Source organism: Bombyx mandarina, chromosome 08 (genome assembly GCF_030267445.1).
Source record: "Bombyx mandarina strain Sakado chromosome 08, ASM3026744v2".
In the NCBI taxonomy this organism is placed as follows: Eukaryota; Metazoa; Arthropoda; class Insecta; order Lepidoptera; family Bombycidae; genus Bombyx; species Bombyx mandarina.
The window spans coordinates 14,677,542-14,703,629 of NC_143215.1; the positions used below are offsets into that span (position 1 = coordinate 14,677,542).

The 26,088-nt window shown below is 36.3% G+C and overlaps 1 protein-coding gene across 2 annotated transcripts in view; it reads left to right on the forward strand.

The window, feature by feature from the left end:
- LOC114247285 (uncharacterized) overlaps window positions 1–26,088 on the forward strand; it is a 74,429-nt gene that overhangs the window by 17,563 nt on the left and 30,778 nt on the right. Inside the window, exons 3-4 of one of the 2 annotated variants that reach the window (XM_089729301.1) lie at window positions 6,717–6,822; window positions 20,444–20,540. In XM_089729301.1, the coding sequence (XP_089585427.1) occupies window positions 6,717–6,822; window positions 20,444–20,540 (203 nt within the window). The remainder of the gene's footprint in view (window positions 1–6,716; window positions 6,823–20,443; window positions 20,541–26,088) is intronic. The other variant, XM_089729302.1, reaches the window with a different exon arrangement.

The window sequence follows — 26,088 nt, forward strand, 5'->3', positions numbered from 1 at the left end:
GTGGACACATAATAGTATTCAGGACGATAACTCCGCGGTTGGAGTTGCAATTTGTAGGCACATAACAGTATTCGGGACGGTAACTCCTATGTTTATCCAGAGAAATTCCACAGAATATCCACAATCACAATAAAAACGCAACCTTACATTATTAATAGCAATGCACTGAGCGTACTTTCATGTAGTTAGATATTCGCTTTGTGGACCATTTTGGCTCGAGCAGAGCCGCAAGATGGATTGTGGGCTATAATGCGATTTGCCCTTGAAAAAAGATTAAATGATTTTGTTTGAGCTAGAAAAATAATATAGGAAAATAACTTTCTAATACACAAGTATAATGAGGTGGTAAGTGACTAAACTAAGGCAGAAAATTTAGTAGTAGCAAGTTAATATTAGGGTGTACTAATGGATAACATACCGATGCTTTGAACCGGTTCAGTCGGTGTAATATGAGATTTATTTTTAAAACAACATCTCAATTGTATAACATCTAATCGTAACTGTTGATGGCTTCGTTGTATGTACATATACAATATATAGACTGAAGGTCACGCCCTACAACTAATAAATTAATACTCATTCAAATCAAAGGGTTAGATCTGTGTTAAATAACAAAACAATACAAGTGTCTGTTCGAGGTCCGCTTTGTGCCCGTAAACGTGACAAATTAGGGACCTTCGTACAATATTCATGTAGCAATACCGCGCAGTCCGGAGATTGTAGCGATAAAGTATGTTTACGTAATAAATTAGGTCCAATTCACAAAGGTTCTTTTTGTATTGGACACTTGAGCGCATAGTCTTCAACAAGTGTGAAGTGTGTGCGAAATGTCAAATTTTTGCGGTTTGTTCGCGGCAGAATCCAATATCTAACAATAATCACGCGTTAACTTTGCCTACTTCTTGTCTATTCCGAATCAATGTCTCCGTTTTTTAAGGTCTTTTGTAACTCGAAGACTGTTATTTAACAATCATTTTGTAATATAACTCCATACTTAACAAAAGTAAATGAAATATTTTACGCGTTTCCATATATTACATGATAAAATTTCATCCTGGAAGTTATTCATGAAAATGGACGGTACCTTCTCGATGATCTGGAGCCAAGGACAGGGCACGGCAGGCAGCAGGTTGGCTCTGCCCCTGGCATTGCTGACGTCCATGGGCGACTGTAATCACTCACCAAAAGGTGAGCCATATGCTCGTCTGCCTGTAAGGACAATAATTTTTTTTATAAAAAAACCTTCGATGCACCGACCGGCATATCTATAAACTTACGAATCATAATATATATATGCATATATTATTATATTTAATACCTTTAAAAGTTAGAGCAGAAAGCGTAATAAGTTCATAAATAACACTCCAACCTTCTACATGACGCGGAGGCTACATATGAAGCTTTTTCATCTACACTTTATACATAATTCATAAATAGGCTACCCTCGTATGCGAGCTTTCAGTGCTCGGTTCAAGGAGAAGCTTTTAATTTTAATTCGAAGGGTAAATTAATATTGTTCGAAACGGGTAGTATATTTTAGCTTTTCATATTTTGTAACTAAATAAGATTATTTTATGTTATTATTTATTCGTACCCATCTGGGCAGTGATTTTCAAGTTAAATTCGAATTTTACGGAATAATCCTAGATTTATTTTAAGAACGTTAACATATATTGTTCATAATTGTGAATCCAATAGAAAAAAAATGTTATTATTTTTAAACGAGAAATTCTTGTATATTAATATATATGTATATAATCTGAATCTCGGAAACGGATTTCGGGGGCAATAAATCGATCTAGCTACGATTTATTTTCAGAAAATGTTGTTTTATTCGTGTTTTCAATAATCAACTCTTCCCGACGTTGGATTATTGGCGAATAATAATACAATTTTTTTAATTGAGGGCAACTGACCCCTTTAGAGACACAACAAGATGGCGTTATCTATTATTATTAATGGCAGACAGTGTTCCACTCATCAAACAGTAGTGGTTACCATTAATCGTGAGTACCAGTAATGCCGAAGGCATAGGGAAGTTACTGCATTGATACGCGTAGGATTTTGTCTCAAAGAAAATGACGTTATTCATATTGTCTTTAAGTTACTCCTGTCATAATTGGATCAGTGATCAGCTTCGGATATTATTGTATATGTATTATGAATTATATATGATGAAAACAGAAGAAGTATCCGGTGTGTACATTGAAGAAAAGCAATTAAAATAGAAGCAAGAAATTTATAGAACTATTTACTGTCCGTCTGTGTTATTACAGTTTTCCGGACATTAATTAGGAGCAGAATTTAATAGGCTTTCATCAAAATAAGATGTTGAAAAAAGTTGCCATTCAAAGACATTTGGAAATTACATTTATAAATTTTGGTATTAGATGTTATATTACGTGAGCAACTCTTATTACCTTCTTACGTTTTAACATTCGAACCACTGAACAGATTTTAATGAAATTAGGTATAGGCTACTTCCCATCCGACTGTAGAGCGTGGATCTTTTTATTTTTATTTGTTTTATTGGTTAAAGGGGTGGACGAGCTGACGGCCCACCAGGTGTTAAGTGGTTACCGGAGTTCATAGACATCTAAAACGTAAATGCCGCCATCTTGAGACATGAGTTCCAAGGTCTCACGGGTCTAGAGGGTCGCCATGCAGGTGAATGCGTAGAGGAAAGCTAGTTCTAAAATAAATATGTTCTTCGATTATTACTAGTTAATACGTAAATTCTTAAATTACTGTTTTTCCCTTCAATATTGCGCTATAATTATGACGATCAGTCTAGCTTCCTTCATATTAGGTCCGGCTAGTGCTTGGAATTGCAGACTCGAAATTTCCCGAAGAAGGCGACACAGATGACGGCGAAAGGAATTTAGATACTGTAGCATAGAGATACAGTTGGTTAGGACTATGATTTGGATACTATAGATATGAGATAGTAAAATTTTGTATTATATTAAAATCATATCATCATCATTCACCTGCCCTTCTTCCAGTCACCTGGGGTCGGCGCAACATTTTTTCTCCTTCAATACTCCTCTATCATATATCATTTCTTCGCTCACGGCCCTCTTACGCAGTTTTTTTTTTTTTTTTTTTTTTTTTTTTTTTTTTTTTTTTTTTTTTTTTTTTTTTTTTTTTTTTTTTTTTTTTTTTTTTTAATTATTTTTTTATTGCTTTCGATAGGCAGACGAGCTTACGGCTCATCTGATGGGAAATGATAACCGTCACCCATAGACATCCAAACTACATCAGTGACTCAGATGCGCTGCCTATCCTGGCCTGGATGGGCAGCCTTATGTATGTTATACCGGCTATCCTGTCCTTCAGACCGGAACACAGTATTACTATTTTGCGGCAGAAATAGACAGGACGGTGGTACCAACCCGGGCGGGCTTCTACACAGAACCCTACCACCAGTCTTTCACGCAATCCATCCATTTCTTGTTAGGTCTACCTTTTTCTCTATATCCTTCAACATTCATAGTTAACATTTTCTTAACAACCTCATTTTCATTTCGTCTCATCACATGTCCATATCATCCCAAGCGCGCACTTCTCAGCTTTTCTGTCACAGGTGCCACTTTCAGACTTCCTCTAACATTTGTATTATATTAAAATGTCAGTTTAATATAATAATTCTAGTTAATAATTAATAATTCTAGTTGTTTTCTATCGAACTATATATGTCCACAACTATAGAAGACGAAATTAAATGTGAATAAATAAAAAAACGGTTCACATATTCTACGACCGTCTTAGGCGGGTTAGCGTTAAAATTGAAACGATTTGTTTTGGCACTAGTCGACATTCTTGACGCTAGATTGTTTTCACGGCATTTCGTTCATTCATTTTCATTTTTCATTATTATTATTATTTTTTTAGACTTGTTTTTTCTTTTATTGTGAATATTTCTATTTATTTAGAAAAAAGAAAATATTTGAGAAAAAACAAAAAAAAAAAAGCCCGCTGAGTTTGTTTCGCCGGTTCTTCTCAGGACTGTGGCTTTTTTTGGAACCGGTGGTAGAGTTAACATTGTTATTTGTATTTTGACATTCAACAAGTGTGTCATACTGACATCTAAGTTGAAATAAATGATTTTGAATTTGAATTTGAATTTGGCTTATAGGCGCACAAATAGGAATGAAGCTTAACTTCAGATATGAAACCGTAGACTTAATAGTTCTGTATAACGGCAGTCGGATTCTTCAAAATGGGACGTATGATTGATTAACGACAGAAATGGACAGGAAGCTTGCGGGTGTGCTGGGTCACAATAGTAGATCGTAGTCCAATAGTATAATATAATACTTAGATACTGCGAAGTCGTACGATGCATTCGTGTTGAGCGATGCACCGGTGTTGGAATCACAGCCGGATACTAATTTTTCTAATGAAATACGTACTCGACAAATGTTCACGATTGACTTCCACGATGAATGAATAAGATCGTGTAATAAAAAGCAAACCCGCCAAATTTTAATTTGCGTAATTACTGGTGGTAGGACCTCACGTGAGTCCGCACGGGTAGGTACCACCACCGCCCTGCCTATTTCTGCCGCGAAGCAGTAATGCGTTTCGGCTTGAAGGGTGGGGCAGCCGTTGTAACTATACTGAGACCTTACAACTTATATCTCAAGGTGGGTAGCGCATTTACGTTGTGGATGTCTATGGGTTCCAGTAACCACTTAACACCAGGTGGGCTGTGAGCTCGTCCACATATCTAGGCAAAAAAAAAAAAAAACGCTGCCGTTTATTTTCCGGTCAATTTCTTAGTCGTTGGTATGAAATCCACGAGAAGAACTGGAGTTGTCCTTTTCTGGGGTGATACTACACAGCCGTGGATCCGAAATACACAAGAAATTTTTACTTGGACAAAATAAATTTTACATAAAATAAATCGGTATAGTTAAATTAAATAACAAAGTATAATTGACCGCATTACGTAGCTCCGGGCAGTCGTTTAGTAACAGAATCGCCCCAGTTTCAAGTATAACTTAGCGCACGGCTCTTTACAATTGACCTAGATTTGTTGTACAACAATCCTGTAACTTTTTGCTCATGTTAGTATGAAAACTCTCGATTTTAGTTTTCATTTTAATTTAACTTTTTTCGTGACCATTTTTATACATTGTTTTTTTTGGCTTTTCTTTCATAGCTTAGGCCGAGGTTGTACCAATATATTTTGGTATTGATTGTACGAAGGCTCTCGATTTTATTTTTTTTCATTTTAATTTAACATTTTTCGTGATCATTTTTTTATATATATACTTTTTTGCTTTTCTTTTATAGGTTAGGTCGAGATTGGACTAATATATTTTTGTATTGATTGATAAAGTTTAAACAGATGAACAAATTAACAAACAATTATATGTAGCAGAGTGTAAGTAATATGTACTTAGATTTATCTTATATAGGTATATTATATAACAATGAATTGCTGTTCGTTAGTCTCGCTAAAACTAGAAAACGGCTGGACCGATTTGGCTAATTTTGGTCTTGAATTATTTGTGAAAGTCCAGAGAAGGTTTAAAAGGTAGATAAATATGAAAATGCTCGGAATTAAATAAAAATAACAATTTTGTTTTTCCTTTGATGTGTCCCCCGTAGGACGGATTCCTTTTGTTTGTTTTAAGTTTATTTTATACAGAAGTTTAAGTCTTTTATTTATCGATTCAGGCACTACGAAGTCTGCCGGGTCAGCTAGCTTACAAATAAATTTAATGTGACTTTTTTATCTAATATATAAAATTCTCGTGTCACGATGTGCGTGATCGAACTCCTCCGAAACGGCTCAACCGATTTTGCATATCGGTGTGAGTAGAGAATCAATCAATTTGATCTCTCGCCCTTCAGATGGATTCGAGAATAGTTTAGATTTACAAATCAGCGCGGCAGATGGCGTTGCAGTCGATGTCTAGGTTATTTATCTTTCCTATCAATAATTTATAGGGCAAAACAACGTTTGCCGGGCCAGCTAGTGATTGTATAAATTATTAAAAGTCGAATTCGCACAAAATTCTGAATCTATTAAGCAATTTAATATATTACTTCGGTCGATGCCTGGACTTATTATGTAAATATATTAGTGGTGAGCCGCTTTTGAATATTCCGACCTTCTTAAAAGCGCTCGACCTGGATTGCTGCCAAAATACTTGTGGATCTGCCTCTTGTACTAGGAATCGCAGATTTTATACTTGTCAAAGTTAACTAACTTTTTTGGAGTTGATTTTTCGTGTCTTTATTTTTTTTATTGCTTAGATGGGTGGACGAGCTCACAGTCCACCTGTTGTTAAGTGGTTACTGGAGCCCATAGACATCTACAACGTAAATGCGCCACCCACCTTGAGATATAGGTCTAAGTATAGTTACAACGGCTGCCCCACCCTTCAAACCGAAACATATTACTGCTTCACGGCAGAAAATAGGCAGGGTAGTGGTACCTACCCTTGCGTACTCACAAGAGGTCCTATCACCAATAATTACGCAAATTATAATTTTGCGTGTTTGATTTTTATTACACGATGTTATTCCTTCACCGTGGAAGTCAATCATGAACAGGTTGAGCCCGTGAGCCTGTGCGAAGTTGGAATAGACCCTTAGGTTCCCAGCGATCAGGCAGGAAAAAAACTGGGTCTAACTCTCAAATGGTCTGATGATGATGAATATTTCTTTGAACACACATGTTGGCACGTGACCTGTCGCAGTCTTGTCTGTGTTCTCAGGTTTCACGGACGTCCAGACATTGTTCCTGGCCTGCTTCGGGACCCTGCTGCCGCTGCTGGCGGTGCTCTTTGCTACGTTGGTCATCAGGTGAGAATTACTTATGTAACCTTATTATTATTATTAATTTTATTCACGTGTGATGAACAGGTTGCTTTGTCATTTATCTGGATGTTTATTATCTACATATGTGTGCTGGTGGTAGGACCTTTTGAGAGTCCACGCGGGTAGGTACCACCACCCTGACTATGTCTGCCGTGAAGCAGTAATGCGTTTCGGTTTGAAGGGTGGGACAGCCGTTGTAACTAACTATACTTGGGACCTTAGAACTTATATCTTAGGGTGGGTGGCGCATTTACGTTGTAGATGTCTATGGGCTCCAGTAACCACTTAACACCAGGTGAGCTGTGAGCTCGTCCACCCATCTAAGCAATAAAAAGAAAAACCTTCTTCTTGTTTGTCTCCATCTTATTAATCCTCTCTTTCTCTCATATCGTCTTCACATACTCTAACCATGTCTCCAGCGGTCGACCTCTTCCACCTCTACCTTGGACTACCATATATTTAAACGTATATAAGTAATACATACATACTTATCTACATACTTAGCTAGTCTCTGGTACCCCTAACACAGAAAATCCTAATTTGGGGCCGGATGACCGTGCGTGATTTTTTTCCAGTTATTATTACCAAGGGTATGTACCACCGTAATCTTAATTTCTGCATCAATCACGCACTATGATATGACAGCTGCTGGACAATACAATCGCTTAACATCAAGTGGCCCATGAGCTGGATTGCTTACCAACTCCAAAATAATCTATACTCATATATAAATCTACAGTGGTTTTTACGGATGTTCCGTTATAACTACTGAACCGTGCATCCGATTGACTTGAAACTTGGTATCCATGTAGAAAACACATGTACTTAATGGATAGGCTTATATTTATATGAGTGTTGGACTCCCTACACCAGTTGCGGGAGCGTCAATGATGAGAATCTTTGTGGGGGTGAGAAATAATAATGTTAATTTTAAATGCCCAGCGAAGCGGACGGGTACAGCCAGTATTTTACAAGTTTGAGAACGAAAAAAAGTGCTTAAATAGCAAATTAGGCGCGAGAAAATTTTCCAGTTAATCGGACTTCTTCAAGTGCGTGAATATGGTGTTAAAGGATTCCGATGCATACAAGCATACATACATACATACATACCAAGCTGATGAAAGCGTGTTAAAAATGCTATTTGAAACTAAAAGTGAATACAAAGTACGTGTCCCCTAGACATCTCCTTAAATGAAAACCATGGTTTTAGTAGAATAATTGGTGTGCCGTTTTCAAAATAACGAAAAATAATTTCCAAAATAGGCAGAACACATTCTGGATCTCACTATCTCGTGTTCTTTTCATTATTAAGTAACTAGCGACCCGCCCTCGCTTCGCTTCGGAAACATTAAAACACACATGAAAGCAAAAAAATAAAATAATTTTTTTTTTTTAAAAGTAGTCTATGTTCATCTGGGACAATGTCGGCTTCTAATGGAAAAAGAATTTTTCAAATCGGTCCAGTAGTTTCGGAGCCTATTCGAAACAAACAAACAAACAAATCTTTCCTCTTTATAATATTATTATAGTATAGATATAGATATTATTCCATTTATTTTCATTGTATTATTACAAATACGGCCGGCACTTAGCCGTTTCCTTTAGTAAAAACACTATAATTTATTCCTAACTACAATTTGATGTTTAAGTGCGATACCTTAAAATATTATATGTCTGTGTGTGTGTTGAGAATGACAGAAAAGTTACGTAATCGTTTTCAACCAGACTTTTTGTGTTTCGACACTCATGACTGAAGTCTTAAACTGATATATTTGTTTTTTCTTATTAATGAAAGGGCTGGAAATAAAATAAAATATTTACAAAGATATATTATTAATTTAATTATTAAAAAAATATATTAAGCTTAACCTATCATGGAAATTTATTTATAATTTTCGACCGAAAATAAGATACACTGGCACAGAGGCTCGTGACATCGTCTAATACGAAAGTTCCTATTTCTGCGTGTCTTTCAAGGTTACAATGGTTAGTGTTTCAAGATGCCAAACATCAATGAAGTCACTATACTTAGTTGTTACTAAATGATACATATTACTGTGGGATCTTCTATTCGCTTTGAGCTAATGAAACAGTTGATGGCTTCACACAAGCTTGATTTTTTATTCAGTCTTTCTTATTACAAGTAAATAACATAATAATAAAAAATAAAGTATATAAAAGTCTTTCGTCTTCAGAGTTACACTACCCTCATTCCTCCTCCGCTTAAAAATAAAACGATGTGTCCAACATTCATTCGCCGTCTTTCTTACCTCGTAACACGACATCTCCCATCTCTCTCACTCAGTCATGCTTCATATTTCATTTTCTTTCATTAATCCATACATTCCGTTCTTAAATTACTAAATATTATGTGTAGCATATTTCAACGAGGATTCCATCCAGTGATGTCGAAAGCCAATAGATCCGTACCCACGTAACTTTTATTAATATTTACGGGTATTCCGTAAATATTGACGAGGGTTTCCTGTCGTTACGACTTTGGACTCAATCGTGTTGGAAATATAAAAGTTTTTCGGGTGACAGATCAATTATTAAACTCACGGTCGTGTGAGGAAATTTGATGTTTGCCCCGAGCAGTCCACCTCCTTTGAATATTCACAGTTTCAGAGAAACATTATACAACTGGCAAATTTACTTTAGAAAGTCAAATAGTGGTTCCCACTGCCCTTGTTTCGTTGTTACAAATAATACAATATTGAACATTTTACGGAGAAGTTACCATTATTCTGCTGTGTTTTTGCCGCGAAATAATCATTCCGGTCCGAAGAAAGTTCTTTTTGCTAATAGAATTAAGTAAACTAGTGGTCCCGCAGTAGTCGAAATTCGACTATAATTAATTGAATTTTTTTTTATAAACATTATTATGGTTCTATTGTCAAACACTATTAGACTTCTTTAATATAATCACAGATTTCGCCAAAACTACACTATAGATAAATAGTATTAAAGACAAACAATATTACTTTATTTTCAATTTGACCACAGACTTTCACAATAACAAAAGTTTGACAATAAACGCAGAGTATATGTGTGTGTGTGTGTGTGTGTGTGTGTGTGTGTGTGTGTGTGTGTATATGTGTTGTGTCAAATACATGGTAGTTGTGTAATGTTTTCTTTATTCATTTAATGATTTTTTTATGGATAATTTAAAAAAATATTAACATTCTGCACTCCTTCTCTATATTCTGTATAAGTGTGGGAAATTTCATACTACTACGTCCGCGCAATTTTCGTAAAAAGAGGCACAAAGTTTTTGCTTCACGTATTAATATTAAGTAAATAAATAAACGTTCCATAATTTAATAGGACTTTCTGTCATATGATGAGTACCAGAAAGACGTATTCATATAAGATTATATATGTAATTCAGTCTGAGGACTAGAACAAAATATACGTAGGGACATCGAACACTAAATATTTTAACAAATTGACTGAATCCAAGTGGGAATGTAAGTCGAACTCCAGCACCGAGGTTAACTTGTCACTGCCACGAGAACGTCTCATGACTCAATGTGGACAAACTATTCTCTCGATAAACACAATAATAACATGCACCACTCGCCCAATTAGTGAATTGATCAATTGCAACTCAAGAATTAAAAAGAACACGTTGCTTTTTAATTTGTTTTTCAATATTTCAAACAAAAAAACCCATTAAAAAACTAATTGTCAGCTCGACAAAAAGGTATCGATATTATAAAAACCTATCAATTGATATTAAATAAAAAAAATCTGTTGTTGTTCCTTTGTAGAAAGGAGATTATATTTAAATTACCCGCGCATTAACTTCGACTACAGACTTATTAGGATTATCTATAGTGGCAGCATTTCACACTTTGTTTGGGACTTTTTGGCGGGAACGTGAGGTGTGAGGTTGTGTCATTTGTTTTATTTTGTCTATTTAGTGTTTCTTCAGGTGTAATAACGATGATTTATTAACGGTTTAGTATCTGTGAAAGTGCACAAATGTGGGAAAATGAAACAAAGCCGCTGGACGTAACGTCACGGGATCCTCCAAAAAGTCCACTGAAAAAATCTCAGTAAATGACCACCATTTTACTAAGATTATATTTCATCCCATATCATCTCATCTATCTCATTTCATTGAATTTCATCCCAGTTGATTAATGTCTCAAATTAATTGTCTTCATTTCATTTACTTTCACTCCATATTATTATTTTTCATAAAAATAAGAATATAAATTAAAATAAGACATGACTTAAACTTATTCATAGATGTAACACTAAAAACTTAGTTATCTATTCGAGGTAGTTATAATGTGTCTTTGAACATTATTTCGATCAACTTTCAAAATTACCAACATATAAAAATTTTGATTGTAATAGAACTGACAGATAAGTGATAATCATAGATTATGCACTTAGTAGTAGCAGCAGTAGGGTTTTTCTCGAAGAGAAAAGCAATGGAACTATGCCATACAGCCAACTCTTAAGTTTTATATTGTCAATATAGATTATACATTTACTTAATATATTTGTGACAATGACAATAGGATTTACGTTTTGTTTTTAGTATGTACATTTTCTGACTTAGATTAAAGTGCTTTGCCAATCTCGAAAGGAGCGTTTGTGAAGTAAGTTACAGTTGTAAATCTTTAGATTTTAGTTTTACGTTAGCTTTATTTATTTTTTAGTGTTTTCTATTATTTTACTGTATTTTTGTTTAGTATATATTTATATTATATTATCTTAGTATGTCAAATTTAGATATTAATGATGCCTTCTTCTCATGCTCTTCCTCAAGCTCGTCTGACATAAGCTATAGTAGTGCATTTAGTGAGGATGATGACTCAACTCATTTGCGAGACTTGATTCAAGCAAAATTTTCGCCGTTTCCTAAGTTCCTCAACATCGTTCACATAAACGCACAGAGTGTCCCAGCCCACTATCCCGATCTCTTGTCCTCTTTCGATTCCAGTGTCGTCCATGCAGTACTCATCTCTGAATCCTTTCTTAAACCTGCTCTTCCCTCTACTCAGTACTCTCTACCTGGGTATCGCTTACTACGCAACGACAGAACAGGGAAAGGAGGAGGTGGCGTTGCGATTTATCTTCGTTCTGATATTCCTTCTAAAGTTATTGATGCGTCCCCAGGTGAATATGCGCAGTCCGCAGAAAACCTATTTATTGAAATCTCCTTTCACCATACTAAGCTTCTTCTAGGCGTTCTTTATAGCCCCTCTTCTCATGTTGACTATTTCTCCTCTTTCGAATCTAAACTTGAATCTCTTTCCCCCCTTTATGATCATACAATAATTCTTGGTGATTTTAACACCTGCCTTCTGAAATCTGACAGCCGTGCTGAGAAACTTCGTGCGGTAGTTACTTCTCTCAACTTAAATATCCTCCCTCTTGCAGCTACACACTGTGCACCTCAATATCAAGACCACTCCCTTCTGGATTTAATTATTGTTTCTGAATCCAACATGGTTGCTACACACGGACAACTATCGGCTCCTTTTTCCTATCATGATTTAATTTATCTCTCCTACAAGATTCGTCCTCCTAAACCAAAACCCAAATATCTTTTCCTTCGTAGCTTCAAGGGTATAGGCGTGGAGCGATTGCGGGCTGACGCGAGGAATGTTGACTGGTCGACTGTTTTCGGCTCTGACACGATCGATGACATGGTTTTTTCTTTCAATAAAAATATCTCGCTTCTTTATGATAATCATGCTCCCATCAGACGTGTCAGAGTTAAACAGTTACCCTCACCTTGGTTATCCGACTCAATTAGGCAGATGATGGCCAGGAGAGATAAGGCTAAACGCAGATACAGAAAGCTCCCAACGGAAGACAATCTTACAACTTACAAGAAACTTCGTAATCGTTGCAATCGGATGTGTAGAGATGCCAAAAGACGCCATATTCATAGCTCCCTAGAGGGTCTGAACACATGCCAAATCTGGAAATTCCTTAATTCACTAGGCATTGGCAAACAGTTAAGCGAAACTTCCTTTACTATTAACCTCGACGCTTTAAATAAGCATTTCTCTCAAGCTCCCATTATTCTTAATGACAGTACAAAGTCATCTACACTATTACAACTTTCCAAAAGGCCTTTACCCATGTGCACTCCTTTTACTTTCACTCCGGTTACAGAGTGTGACGTTAAGAGATCCATCCTTTCTATTTCCACTAGGGCTGTGGGTGAGGATGGGATTCACCTTCAGATGATCCTTCTGCTTGTGGATGAGCTTGTCCCTATCATTACATATATTCTTAACTTCTCTCTCTCAAAAGGCTCATTCCCAAGTAGCTGGAGAAGGGCTCATGTTCTCCCACTTCCTAAGGTCCCTAATCCTTCCTCTTTTTCTCAGTTTCGTCCAATCTCAATACTTCCCATTCTCTCTAAAGTCTTGGAGGGTTTAGTCCAAAGACAGCTCACTATCTACCTTAATAAAAACAATCTCCTCAACTCTTTTTAGTCTGGTTTCCGCCAAGGCCACAGCACGGTCACTGCATTGCTCAAGGTCACTGACGACATTCGCCACGCGATTGATGTGGGGCAGCTAACCGTGTTGACCTTATTGGACTTCAGCAGTGCTTTTAACTCAGTAGACTTTGACATCCTTCTAAGTATCCTTGGATCTCTTAATGTATCTCCACTTGCTCTAACCTGGTTTGAATCTTATCTCCGGGGACGCTCGCAGTGTGTCCGTTCTGATGATTCTACTTCAAAATGGTGTGATTTAACTGCGGGTGTACCTCAAGGTGGCGTACTATCTCCTCTTCTCTTCTCTATTTTCATTAATGAAATTACTCAGGTGCTGACTTCTCACTACCATCTCTACGCTGACGATTTGCAGATTTATAGACATTTTAAAGCTGATGACGTTGCTTTAGCTATTGCTGAAATCAATGGAGATCTTGGTAGAATTAGTGCTTGGGCTAAATCTTTTGGACTTCTTGTGAATCCATCAAAATCACAGGTCATAGTAATTGGCAGTTCCTATAGGTACAACACGATTGACCACATTAATTTGCCCCCTGTGACGCTAGATGGAATTCCAATCGCTTATTCTAAAACAGCAAAAAACCTAGGTATCGTTCTTGATTGTCATCTCTCTTGTTCCGGTCAGATAAATTTAGTTAGCAGGAAAGTGCATTGCACGTTTCAGTCTCTCAAGCGTCTTCAGCGTTTCTTGCCCTTTGAAGCTAAAGTCACCCTGGCCCAATCCCTTATGCTTCCTCTCCTTGACTATGCAGATGTCTGTTTCCTGGACGCCGCGGAGGGGCTATGGGACAAACTGGAAAGGTTACAAAATTTATGCATACGCTTTATTTTTGGTTTACGTAAATATGATCATGTCTCGCAGTATAGATCACAACTTAATTGGTTACCTATCCGACTTCGCCGTGATGTACATGTTTTATGTATGCTGTTCAACATCCTCAATAACCCAGCTGTTCCCCTGTACCTCCGTGAGCGCTTCGAGTACCAGATGCCCCGAGGTGTACCCTGTCGTACAAGTAGATCCCTTCTCCTTAATTTTCCCCCTCACTCCTCCAGCCGCTACGGCGGTTCGTTCACTGTGCACTCTGTGCGTCTGTGGAACTCAGTTCCACACTCAATCCGTGCAAGTCCCTCACTTGAGGTATTCAGGAAGGCATTAAAGAAGCACTATCTATCAATTTAGTATTACTTATATATATTTATTTTATGTATTTCATTATATATGTACGTGTATGTATATGTTTACGTTATTTATGTGTGTATGTATATATATGTAGTCTAATATATTATGTATTAGTGTTTTATTTTTATTTTTATTAAGTTCTTGTCTAGATTGTAAATTGTAAATTGTTTAGATTGTATTCTTCTACCCACTCATTTAAAGCTTTCCTTCGTTAAGAACGGTTAGCTGGTAGAAAACTCAATTGTTGAGTTAAGCTCGCCATTTTTTTATATCTTACGCAATTATTGTAATATTAACTGTGTGTACAATAAAGAATAAAGAAGGTCTTAGTTACCAGGTCATAAAATCCCTTAAAAAAAACACTATGTTCGTTATATAGGTACAATTAAAAGAACTGCACTCTGGCTTTGTACATTGAAAAATACAATTTAAATTTATAAAGAACAAATATTTCAGATTTAAAAAAAAAAGCCTAAATATTGATGCAATACCTTTCAGTATTGTTTCAGTTATAGGTTCGTAAATAGCTGTAGTAATACTAAGTGTAGAAGTAATTTGTGTTTGCAAATCTTTCTTTTCATAAGATAAATAACTCTTTTACAGAGCAACAACTTTATTTTGTTTTGTTTCAAAAAACACATTACATATATTAACATATTACATATATAAAACAAAAGGTAGATACGAGTATCGAATTTCCGTTGATTCTATCCTGTGAGCCCTAATCTTTTCTAATAAAACTATTCTTCTATACGTACAAAGAGCTCAAGCGCGCCGTAAGCCTCGCAATACTTCTCCTTATTCACGGTTCGTATTGTAAAAGGATTTCATAAAGGAATATCGCGGCACAATACGACGAAGGGCGCAGGATATGAGCTTACGGGATACAGCATAGAAATTCTAGACGTTTCTATTGATATATGAATAGAGTATTTCGTTTGAGTTAAAGGCAAGCCGGTGTGTTTTGGTTTCAAGCGTCACACAGCCTATTCCATTTAGACTTTAACCTTATATTTCAATTTATGTGGCATTTATATCAGCTGACCGTGAGTTCGTCCCACCTCTAATAAAGAAAAGCCTGTATTGCGCTAACGAAATTTTCAAGATGAGCTTGCATATATTATTATGTATGTACTATGTAAGCATGTATAGACTTGTGCTGCACATTGCTATGTGCACTTTTTGAGGTTTTTACTTTGTGACCTTTTCGTGTAGTTCACAGCCCTATCTACCGTATAAAAAAAAACTGTTATGTGTTTATAGCTCTAATATTTATCTATAGCTTTCATTTGATATAGTTCCGAAAAATTCACCTTCATATAAAATTTTATACGAAAAAGTTTTTACTCGTTAATTCAAAATAGAGGTTTTGCACAAAGCAGATTTTGGTTTGATAGCTACGATTCTCCGCGGTGAAGATAGGTAAGATACCTGAACCATGTTCTAACAATAAAGGTGTAAGTTCTAAGTTGCACAATGCGAACCAGACTATGCCGCCGCGCCGGTTATCCGGCTCATTCAGCCGTTATATCCGGGGACAGTCATTTGTCGCACACAGACAGCTCCTGTTATAACGATGTCATATAGAGAAGCGTTTGTGGCCTGACTGATAACACGATAGCTATAATCGAAATACGAGTATGATATTGTTTGTTATTCATTTTGAATTTAGACAAGCGGCGTATCGGAATGATTGACTCAGCGGGGGAGTAGTTAGGGTCCCAAACAGTTGGGCCGTCTGCCGTAACATGGCAGCATATATTGAATGAAAGAAATAAAAAAAAAATTATAACAAATACTTGAATTTTCTGTATACTATACTAGTAAACAGCAACTTTATAGATAACGACCTAACATTATCGAAAACCATTTTAGTGTCTATAGAAAACATACATTCATAAAACGACATTTATAATATCAATATTGTTATGCCAGTGTTAGTAACGTCATCTGTCATCCAATAGCAATATACGGATATCAAAACTAGTACTATCGGGAACGTTCAAGAAGTGTAACGCCATCTATTGTCAAATAGCGAAAACGGATTTCGAAAAGACTCGGAAATGCTCTCGATAATTGCAGACGTGTCGTGTAAACTAGGAAAGCGAGGCAGAAATGACATGAAGGCGGTGACTAAACAGTTCTACTCGAAGGGAATTGCTAATTTTGAAGTGTAAGCTTGGACGTTCTAAGTGTTAAATAGAGTTTTAATTTGTACATCAGTGAAAGTTTTATTTATCTCGAGCTCCAGCGCGTAGCATTACTATAGATGTACATATGTAGCAATCAATGACATTTGTGTTTAAAATACTTTTGACTTACGAGTACCTATCTTTTTTTATGACAACTTGCCAGCCGCTTCCATTTATTCAAATTTGTGTTCATCTTCTCCGAGAGCAGTAACGGTTGGAGCGTCACAAATATGATTCGGTATCGGATTTGTGTGATTCGCTCATCAGATCAAAGATATAAAAAATAGGGCATTTTATTGGTTTACAAATTGGTTTATGTTGCTTCCTCTTTGGCTGTCACTTTTGGTAGAGTTGTTTTGAAGTTATGTCTTACTCGCACATTGAGATAGCTCTTTACTAGAATTGAAACTGGATTAGATGTTTATCGGTAGCAGTTTCGTGTTCTGAATTTCTTTATTTATTAATTATGGCAATTGTCTTCTAGCGTTGTCAGTGTCGTGTCTATACTAATCTCCTATACCAATATAAAAATCTTCAGTGGTTTTTACGGATGTTCCGTTATAACTACTGAACCGTGCATCTGATTGACTTGAAACTTGGTATCCATGTAGAAAACACATGTATTTAATGGATAGGCTAATATTTATACGAGTGCTGGACTCCCTACACCAGTTGCGGGGGCGTTAATGATGAGAATCTTTGTGGGGGTGAGAAATAATGTTAATTTTAAATGCCCAGCCAAGCCGGTCGCGTACAGTCAGTTAATTAATAAATATGTATTTATTGAGTATGTACATATTCTGTTACATGTATGAAATGGGATATGGAGCGAAATGAGATGAAATTGATTTATTTGAGATTTTAATCAGTTCATGCAACTATGTATATGCCGCCAATAAATCTATTCTGTCAATGATGAAAGTAAATAAAAAGGTTTTTTTTTGTTCGGTTTGGCCATCGACAGGTATAAAGAAGGTTCATACAGCCCAATCTTTCGTATAAAGACCGAAGTCATGTCTGTTGTATGAAAAAGGGAATGGAATTGGATTGAAATGAAATAATTTATTATGAAATGAAATGGATAGAATTAAATGAGGTAAGACAACACTGTGCGCATTGGATGAGATGGAATGTAATGTTTTTTCAATACAATGAAGTAATTAAAAGTTCAATGGGATTTATGGAAGAGCCCGAGAAGCTTTTTTCAGCGATTTCCTTTATTTTCCACTCTAGTACACTTGAATATTGAACTTTAAATAAGTCACAATTGTAACACGTTTAAACATAAAACATAAATAGTTACACAAAATAAAATAATAAGAATAACTTGATATTTCGTGATCCCCCCAATAACTCCCATATCAAAGGTAACTATTTTCAAACTTTTATTCCTCTACGACCATGGTCAGTCAGACCCTCACACAACGCCAATACTCAGAGAACAACCCAGAAGATCTCAATAGCAGAATACTGCAATACTCCCACACACATTTCGGTAGGCAGCGACTTGGCTTTGTCCCTGGCATTGCTGGAGTCTAATGGCGACGGTAACCACTTACCATCAGGTATGCTCGCCTACCTACCAGTGCAATAAAAAAAAACACTCACCGTCAGTTCTCTGAAAGAAAAGAACAAAGCTTCACGCTACTCCGGCGTGATATAAAACATCAGGCTATGAGGTCATCTCTGCTAGAGAAATCTTAGTACCCCTCGTGGAAAATACGTTTCATGAGCCAGCCGCGTAATGGTCTTTATAGGCATAATCATTTGAGGCATATTTTTAACATCAAAAAGGGAAATAGACCGGCCTGTCTAAAGGAGTAGTTAATTTAATATTATGATAGTACAGGTAAAATATGCGGGATACGTGACCGTTGTTATTCCAATAACCTGACCCTTCGGGCCGTTACACAAACACCATACAATAATAGGTTACGTAACTGATAAAGGGGATGCGTGAAAATGTTAGTTTATTTTACGTTAAAACGATACTTGTGAGGAAAAGCATCGCAGCTCACTTTTCGTTTCAAAAACGTTACAATTATTATAAACTAGAGGTCCCGCAGGTCGACATTCGACTTTAACGGCCGTCTGATGTAGTGGTAAGTGACATGGTCACTACACAAGGGGGTCGCGGGTTCGAATCCCGCCAAGGAAAGGTGTGTGATAAATATAAATGTCTTTTCCAGGGTTATGGATGTATCTTAAATATATGTATGTGTATAATAAAAATCTTACATTTATTTCCGTTATCTGGTACCTGTAACACAAGTTCTTTACGAACTTATCACGGGACCAGTTAACGTGGTGTGATTGTTAAAAAAATAAATAATAATAATTGGAATTGTAAGTTTTTACACTATTATGATTGTATTTTATACTTCTATAATCACAAATTTCGCCAAGACTACACTATAAAAAATATTAACAAAGACAAACAATATTTAATCTATTCTCAATTCGACAACAGACGTCAAGAACAAAAGTTTGACAATAAATAGTATGCATGCGTGTGTGCGTCAAATACATGGTACCTATGTAGTGTGTGTAATGTTTTCTTTATTGATTTAATGTATCTTTTATGCATTATTTAAAAAAAATATTATCATTGTGCACTCCTTCTCTATATTCTCTATAAGTGTGGGAAATTTCATACTCCTCCGACCGTGCAATTTTCGTGAAAAGGGATACAAAGTTTTTGCTTCACGTATTAATATATAGATTCTTATACTAGCTTTTGCCCGCGACTTCGTCCGCGTGGAATAGTTACTTTGACATGACGCGTAATTTTGTCCGCCTCTTCATTTACGTAGAAAGTGAAAATATTTTTGAATAATAGAATGTTAAGGAGTATGGAGTTAGGAATGTAAAAAAGTCGTCGTGGCCTAACGGATAAGACGTCCGGTGCATTCGTGTTGAGCGATGCACCGGTGTTCGAATCCCGCTGGCGGGTACCAATTTTTCTCATGAAATACGTACTCAATAAATGTTCATGATTGATTTCCACGGTGAAGGAATAACATCGTGTAATAAAAATGACACCCGCAAAATTATAATTTGCGTAATTACTGGTGGTAGGACCTCTTGTGAGTCCGCACGGGTAGGTACCACCGCCCTGCCTATTTCTGCCGTGAAGCAGTAATGCGTTTCGGTTTGAAGGGTGGGGCAGCCATTGTAACTATAATTGAGACCTTAGAACTTATATCTCAAGGTGGGTGGCGCATTTACGTTGTAGATGTCTATGGGCTCCAGTAACCACTTAACACCAGGTGGGCTGTGAGCTCGTCCACTCATCTAAGCAATAAAAAAAAATAAAAAAGCTATTTAAGGTACCAAAATCACGTTTTTTAACCGACTTCAAAATAGGTAATTATCAATTCGACCATATTTTTTTCATCTATGTATGTTCACAGATTTCTCGAAAATTTTTGAACCAATTCTGATAAAAAAAAACTTTTTTTTTGTTTGAAATGGTAGACTTCCCGAATGGTCCTGTTTACATCAAGATCTGATGATGGAGTTTTGGAAGAAATCCGGAAAAATCTGTGCTGTGTTTGTGGGTTAATTTACTCGCAAGCGACGGGTTCGACGAGAACGCTGACCGGTCAATTATGCACTTAATTTCCAAGAGTACTGATCTTCCGTATAGACATTTTGATATGTACGAACTGGGCAACGTACAGCAACCGAAATGGTAATAAAGAAGTATTTACTTTTACTTGTCTCTTCCAGATGTTTGTGCAGAAGGCACTGTCCAGGGTTCTGCAAGAAGCACACCGGCTCCTCGGCGTCCGATAGCAGCGACAACAAAGATGGAAACCACCAGCAGGTTCGTCTAATCTATTAAAATTTTAATTTAATATTTTAATATTAATATCTATACTTCTATACTAATATTATAAAGGGGAAAGATTTGTTTGTTTGTTTGTCTTGAATAGGCTCCGAAAGTATTGAACCGATTTGAAAAATTCTTTCACTCTTTGAAAGATACACTATTCCCAAGAGACATAGGCTATAAACTTTTTTGAAAAAAATTTGGGAAATAAAACTCTAATAATGTAACTCAAGGTGTAAAAATATTACCTAAAATATTCTTTACATCGCGTGCCCTGCGAAAACTATTGATGATGGAATAAAATAATGTAGTACGACTTTGTAGAACACATTATTATTTACAAAAAGTGTCGGGACAGCATATGTCTAACTAGTATAGTTATGCCGCAATAAGTGTTCCTTTATTTAAAAAAAATAAAACAACGTCAAATATCGTTGAAATTTTTGTTAAAGACCCGAGCGGAGCCGGAGCGTGCCGCTAATTTAATTATAAAGCTGACAAGTTTGTTTGTTTGAACGCGCTAATCTCAGGAGCCACTGCTCCGATTTTAAAAATTCTTTCAGTGTCAGATAAGTCATTTATTGAGGAAGACTATATATAGGCTATACAACATCACGGTAAGGTCATTACAAGTGGAGCACCAATAAATAATGTTTCAAAATATGGGTTTAAATAGTTCCTTAACATTCTATGATTAAAAAATATTTTCACTTTCTACGTAAATGAAGTGGGGGTAAAATTTAGCGTTATGCCAAAGTAACTATTCCACGCGGACAGAGTCGCGGATAAAAGCTAGTCTATTATTAATATTTAACCAGATTAGGCTACGTCCATAGAACGAACACGTTCAAGATCAGCACTAACCTTGATAATTGATTCTCTAGTCACTTCCATCCATATTTACATATCAATTCCAAAGCCTGTATGGTTCAGTAGTGTGAATAAACTTTTCTCACTCGCAATTATAAGGGCGATTATCATTATCATATACTGAACGGGTGACCCACATTATAACACTGTCGTATGATTCACTGGAATACCTGTGCATCATACCACAGTTTATGATGCAATTGATTTTCGGCTATCCTAAAGGTTCTCGTATATATTTTTAGTTTTTTATTGCTGAGACGATTGGATGAGGTCACGCCTCATTTGGTGTTAAGTGGTCACCAGAGCCCATAGACATCAACCTAAATGCCGCCACCCACCTTGAGACAAAAGTTCTAAGTCACAGTCTCTAAAGTAGGTACAGCAAAGTACAGTTACAGTTAAAGTACAGAAAAGTAAAGCAGTAATGCGTTTCGGTTTGAAGGGCGGGGCAGCCCTTGTAACTATACTTGGGACCTTAGAACTTATATCTCAAGGTGGGTGGCGCATTTACGTTGTAGATATCGATGGGCTCCAGTAACCACTTAACACCAAGTGAGCTGTGAGCTCGTCCACCCATCTAAGCAATAAAAAATAAATAAAAAAAAACTTCGGAAAACCTTTGTAGAGTGAAACTCTCAACGTACCAATCGACTATGATTTCAGATGAGAATCGTAAAGTTTTACGTAAAATTAATAATCAATTAATATTGACTAGCGGTCCCGCAGTAGTCGAAATTCAACTATAATTAATTATAATTGTAAGTTTGTACACTAATATGATTGTATTTTATACTTCTATAATCACAAATTTCACCAAGGCTACTCTATAAAAAATATTAATAAAGACAAACAATATTTAATCTATTCTCAATTTGACCACAGACGTCAAGAACAAAAGTTTGACAATAAATAGTATGCATGCATGTGTGCGTCAAATACATGGTATGTAGTGTGTGTAATGTTTTCTTTATTGATTTAATGTATCTTTTATGCATTATTTTAAAAAATATTAGCATTGTGCACTTCTTCTCTATATTCTCTATAAGTGTGGAAAATTTCATACTCCTCCGTCCGCGCAATTTTCGTAAAAAGGGATACAAAGTTTTTGCTTCACGTATTAATATATAGATTATACATTATTTGGATTTTTATAATTTTCAGTGATTTTACCGATTGATTCACATATTCGGTGTAGCCAAAAAAAAAAACTATTTACTATCGTGGAAAAATCTATAATATTAATTTCATTATTAAGCATGGTGAAGCCCTCCTCCAAACCCTTCTATTTGGGTCTATTTTGGGCTACATGTATCCGTCGAGGGCCTTATAGGGCGATATAGCAGATATAGCTTTTATATCGTCCTCCCATCTTGATTTTATTTTATTTATTTATTTTCAATTTCATTATAATTTTGACTCCAAATAAAAACTACTTAAAGCTTTAGAAGACTAAAGTTAACGAGTTTGTACAGTACATATTGGCTTTAGGATAAACTACCCTCTCAGTTCACGTATCCGAGCTTAAAGCTTTGAGAGCTTTCACAGGGGCTTGATGCTATAAAATTTTGTAAGCAATATCGTAATAGTCTTTGTGTGTTTTCGGGAGTATGCATCTGGAGAGTCAGATCTAAAATTAACATTAGTTTAATACTTGCAAGTTTCTGAATTAATTAAGTGGGATAAAAGCTCGACATTTGGCTTTTTAGTTCTTTTTTGTGCTTAGATGGATGGATGAGCTCACAGCCCAACTGGTGTTAAGTAGTTACTGGAGCTCATATACATCTACAACGTAAATGCGCTAACCACCTTGAGGTATACCTAAGTTCTAAGGTCTCAAGTATAGTTACAACGGCTGCCCCACCCTTCAAACCGAAACTCATTATTGCTTCACGGCAGAAATAGGCAGGGTGGTGGTACCTACCCGTGCGGACTCGCAAGAGGTCCTACCATCAGTAATTACGCAATTTTTATAACACGATGTTATTCCTTCATCGTGGAGGTCAATCGTGGACATTTGTTAAGTACGTATTTCATTAGAAAAATTTGTATCTGCCTGTGGGATCCCAAAATCGACGCATCGCTAGATACGAATGCACCGGACGGACGTCTTATCTTTTAGGCCACTACGACTTCAGAATTTTTATTGCATTTAAAGAGCACCCGACTAACCTTGAGATATGTCATGTTTTTTTGGATTATACATCTTACTGTCGTGGAAAAAAACGATAAGATCGTGATATGTAATCGCACCTGTCATTGTGTGTCAAGGTGAGGGGCTGTGGGTCCGTCTGCCTCTTTACGCCAATAAAAGTCCCACCTCAATAAAGAACCCGACTCAAAGACGCTCAAATATAAATAGGTCACAAACGAGCTAACAAGTACATCCCTAGTGGCCTCGAATCTTAATGGTCTAGAATGTTCTTACTATGCGGACTGGTCCAGTGGGACGTGTCGCCGCCTAGGCAGAGCTTAATACGGCTCAACCCTTGAGGTCTCCCGGGACAGACCCGTTCTGCTAGAAGCCAGACAATTGGATTGAATTGTAAATTTGATCTGTGTTTTATTCTCAAGAAATCCTTAAGCAATATCGATAGTGCTATTCTTAATGCTGTTCTATCTATTGAATAATAGTTATTCAATTATTTCAAAGATAAACAACTAGCATTTTTTTTTTGGGAAAACGCCTATCAATTTTGCTATAGCAATAAAATGGATTTTGGTTGCTATTCTCTTTTAAAGGTATTTCGAAATTTCAGAGAGAAAGCTTCTGCTCGAATAAGTAAATATAGCTTTGGATCTAGCAAAATACGCTATAATAACAAGTCGAACAGCAAATTTAATATATAATTTTTAGTATACTGCCGATCAAGATATTAGACCGGAGTAATTATTGTAATGTTTTTGTGTCTTGAAACATGCGTTCCTTTTAAGTTAATTGGAATTTACATTAGAAGAGTCTGTTTGGGAGTTCACAACGAAGGAAAGATCTTCCTCACCGAGCGGGTGAAATTTCTGGGTAGACCGACGGCCCGAATGTTGTTGTTCGGAACTTGTATAATATATGCAAACTTATTTTGAAAATGTCGTAAGTGCGATTCAGGCACTTTTTTATTTTTTTTTATTGCCCTTGTAGGCAGACGAGCATACAGCCCACCTGATAGTGAGTGGTTACCGTCACCCATGGACTTCAGCAATGCCAGGGGCAAAGCCAAGCCGCTGCCTACCGCTTAATACTCTCCACAAGCCTCGTTTGAAGAAGGACGTGTCATAGCGCTCGGGAAACACCGTGGAGGGGAGCTCATTCCATAGCCGGATGGTACGTGGCAAAAAAGATCTCTGAAAACGCACTGTGGATGACCGCAGTGGTTCCAAGTAGTATGGATGAACTCTACTACACTACTACTTGTCAAACATCTTGTATTTTATGATGGCTACCCGCCACAGTCTGTTTATGCCGCGCAAAAAGAAAGATAAACTTGCCGATAAATTTTAATACAGGATATCATCATACAGGACATGTTAATATAACATTTTTTTAGATATTTGATATGATTTTTATCTTTATGTTATTACTTTTAAGAAAAGCCATTAAAAGTGCTTAAACCTTTTGGAACCGGAAGAGAAATATTGTTAAACTAGCCATACTCGCGCGCTTCGCTGGGCTTTTAAAATTAACATTATTATTTATTGTCATTATTATTAGGAAGTCCAACACTCATATAAATATTAGCCTATCCATTAAGTACATGTATTTTCTAAATGGATACCAAGTTTCAAGTCAATCGGATGCATGGTTGAGTAGTTATAACGGAACATCCGTAAAAACCACTGTAGATTTATATATTAGTATAGATAATAACAATTACCCCCTCAAAAGGGGATCTTAAATAACAATTTTTAACAATGAAATTTATTTACGCTCACATTCTATGGTCTAAGTAGGTACTATTTTATTTATTTTGTATTTATTTATTTATGTACACACAAAAAAGAAGACATAGTGCAGAGTAATAGGAAAATTATGTACATACAAAGGCACTGCTTATTTCTTTAAGAAATCTCTTCCAGCAGACCTGCGAGAGGATTATGAGAATAATAATTAAAAGTGATGAGTGTGTGTAGAACAGCTAAAATAACAAATACAACATGAGAATTATAGTAATGCACATATGTACACATAGCAAATATTGTTAAACTTGAATACAAAATATTTTAAGTACCACAGTATATACGAAGAGTATAGAACAATGATCATTCGGTTTTATGATATTTAAAACGAAACATAATCAGTGCAAACGGTAAAATGGTGGTAAGTAGGACCTCTTGTGAGTCCGCACGGGTAGGTGCCACCACCCCGCTTATTTCCGCCCTGAAGCAGTAATGCGTTTCGGTTCGAAGGGTGGGGTAGCCGTTGTAACTATACTGAGATCTTAGAACTTATATCTCAAGGTGGGTGACGCATTTACGTTATAGATGTCTATGGGCTCCAGCAACCACCAGGTGGGCTGTGAGCTCGTCCATCCATCTAAGCAATAAAAAAAAAATGACAAAAGTTAACAAACATCCACCAATATTTATTCACAAGTTCATCTTTCCTTGCGCGCCGGTGGGTGCAAACAATTACTTAAAGTTAAGTAAATATTATTTTTGGAAAACACAAACGTACTGCTCT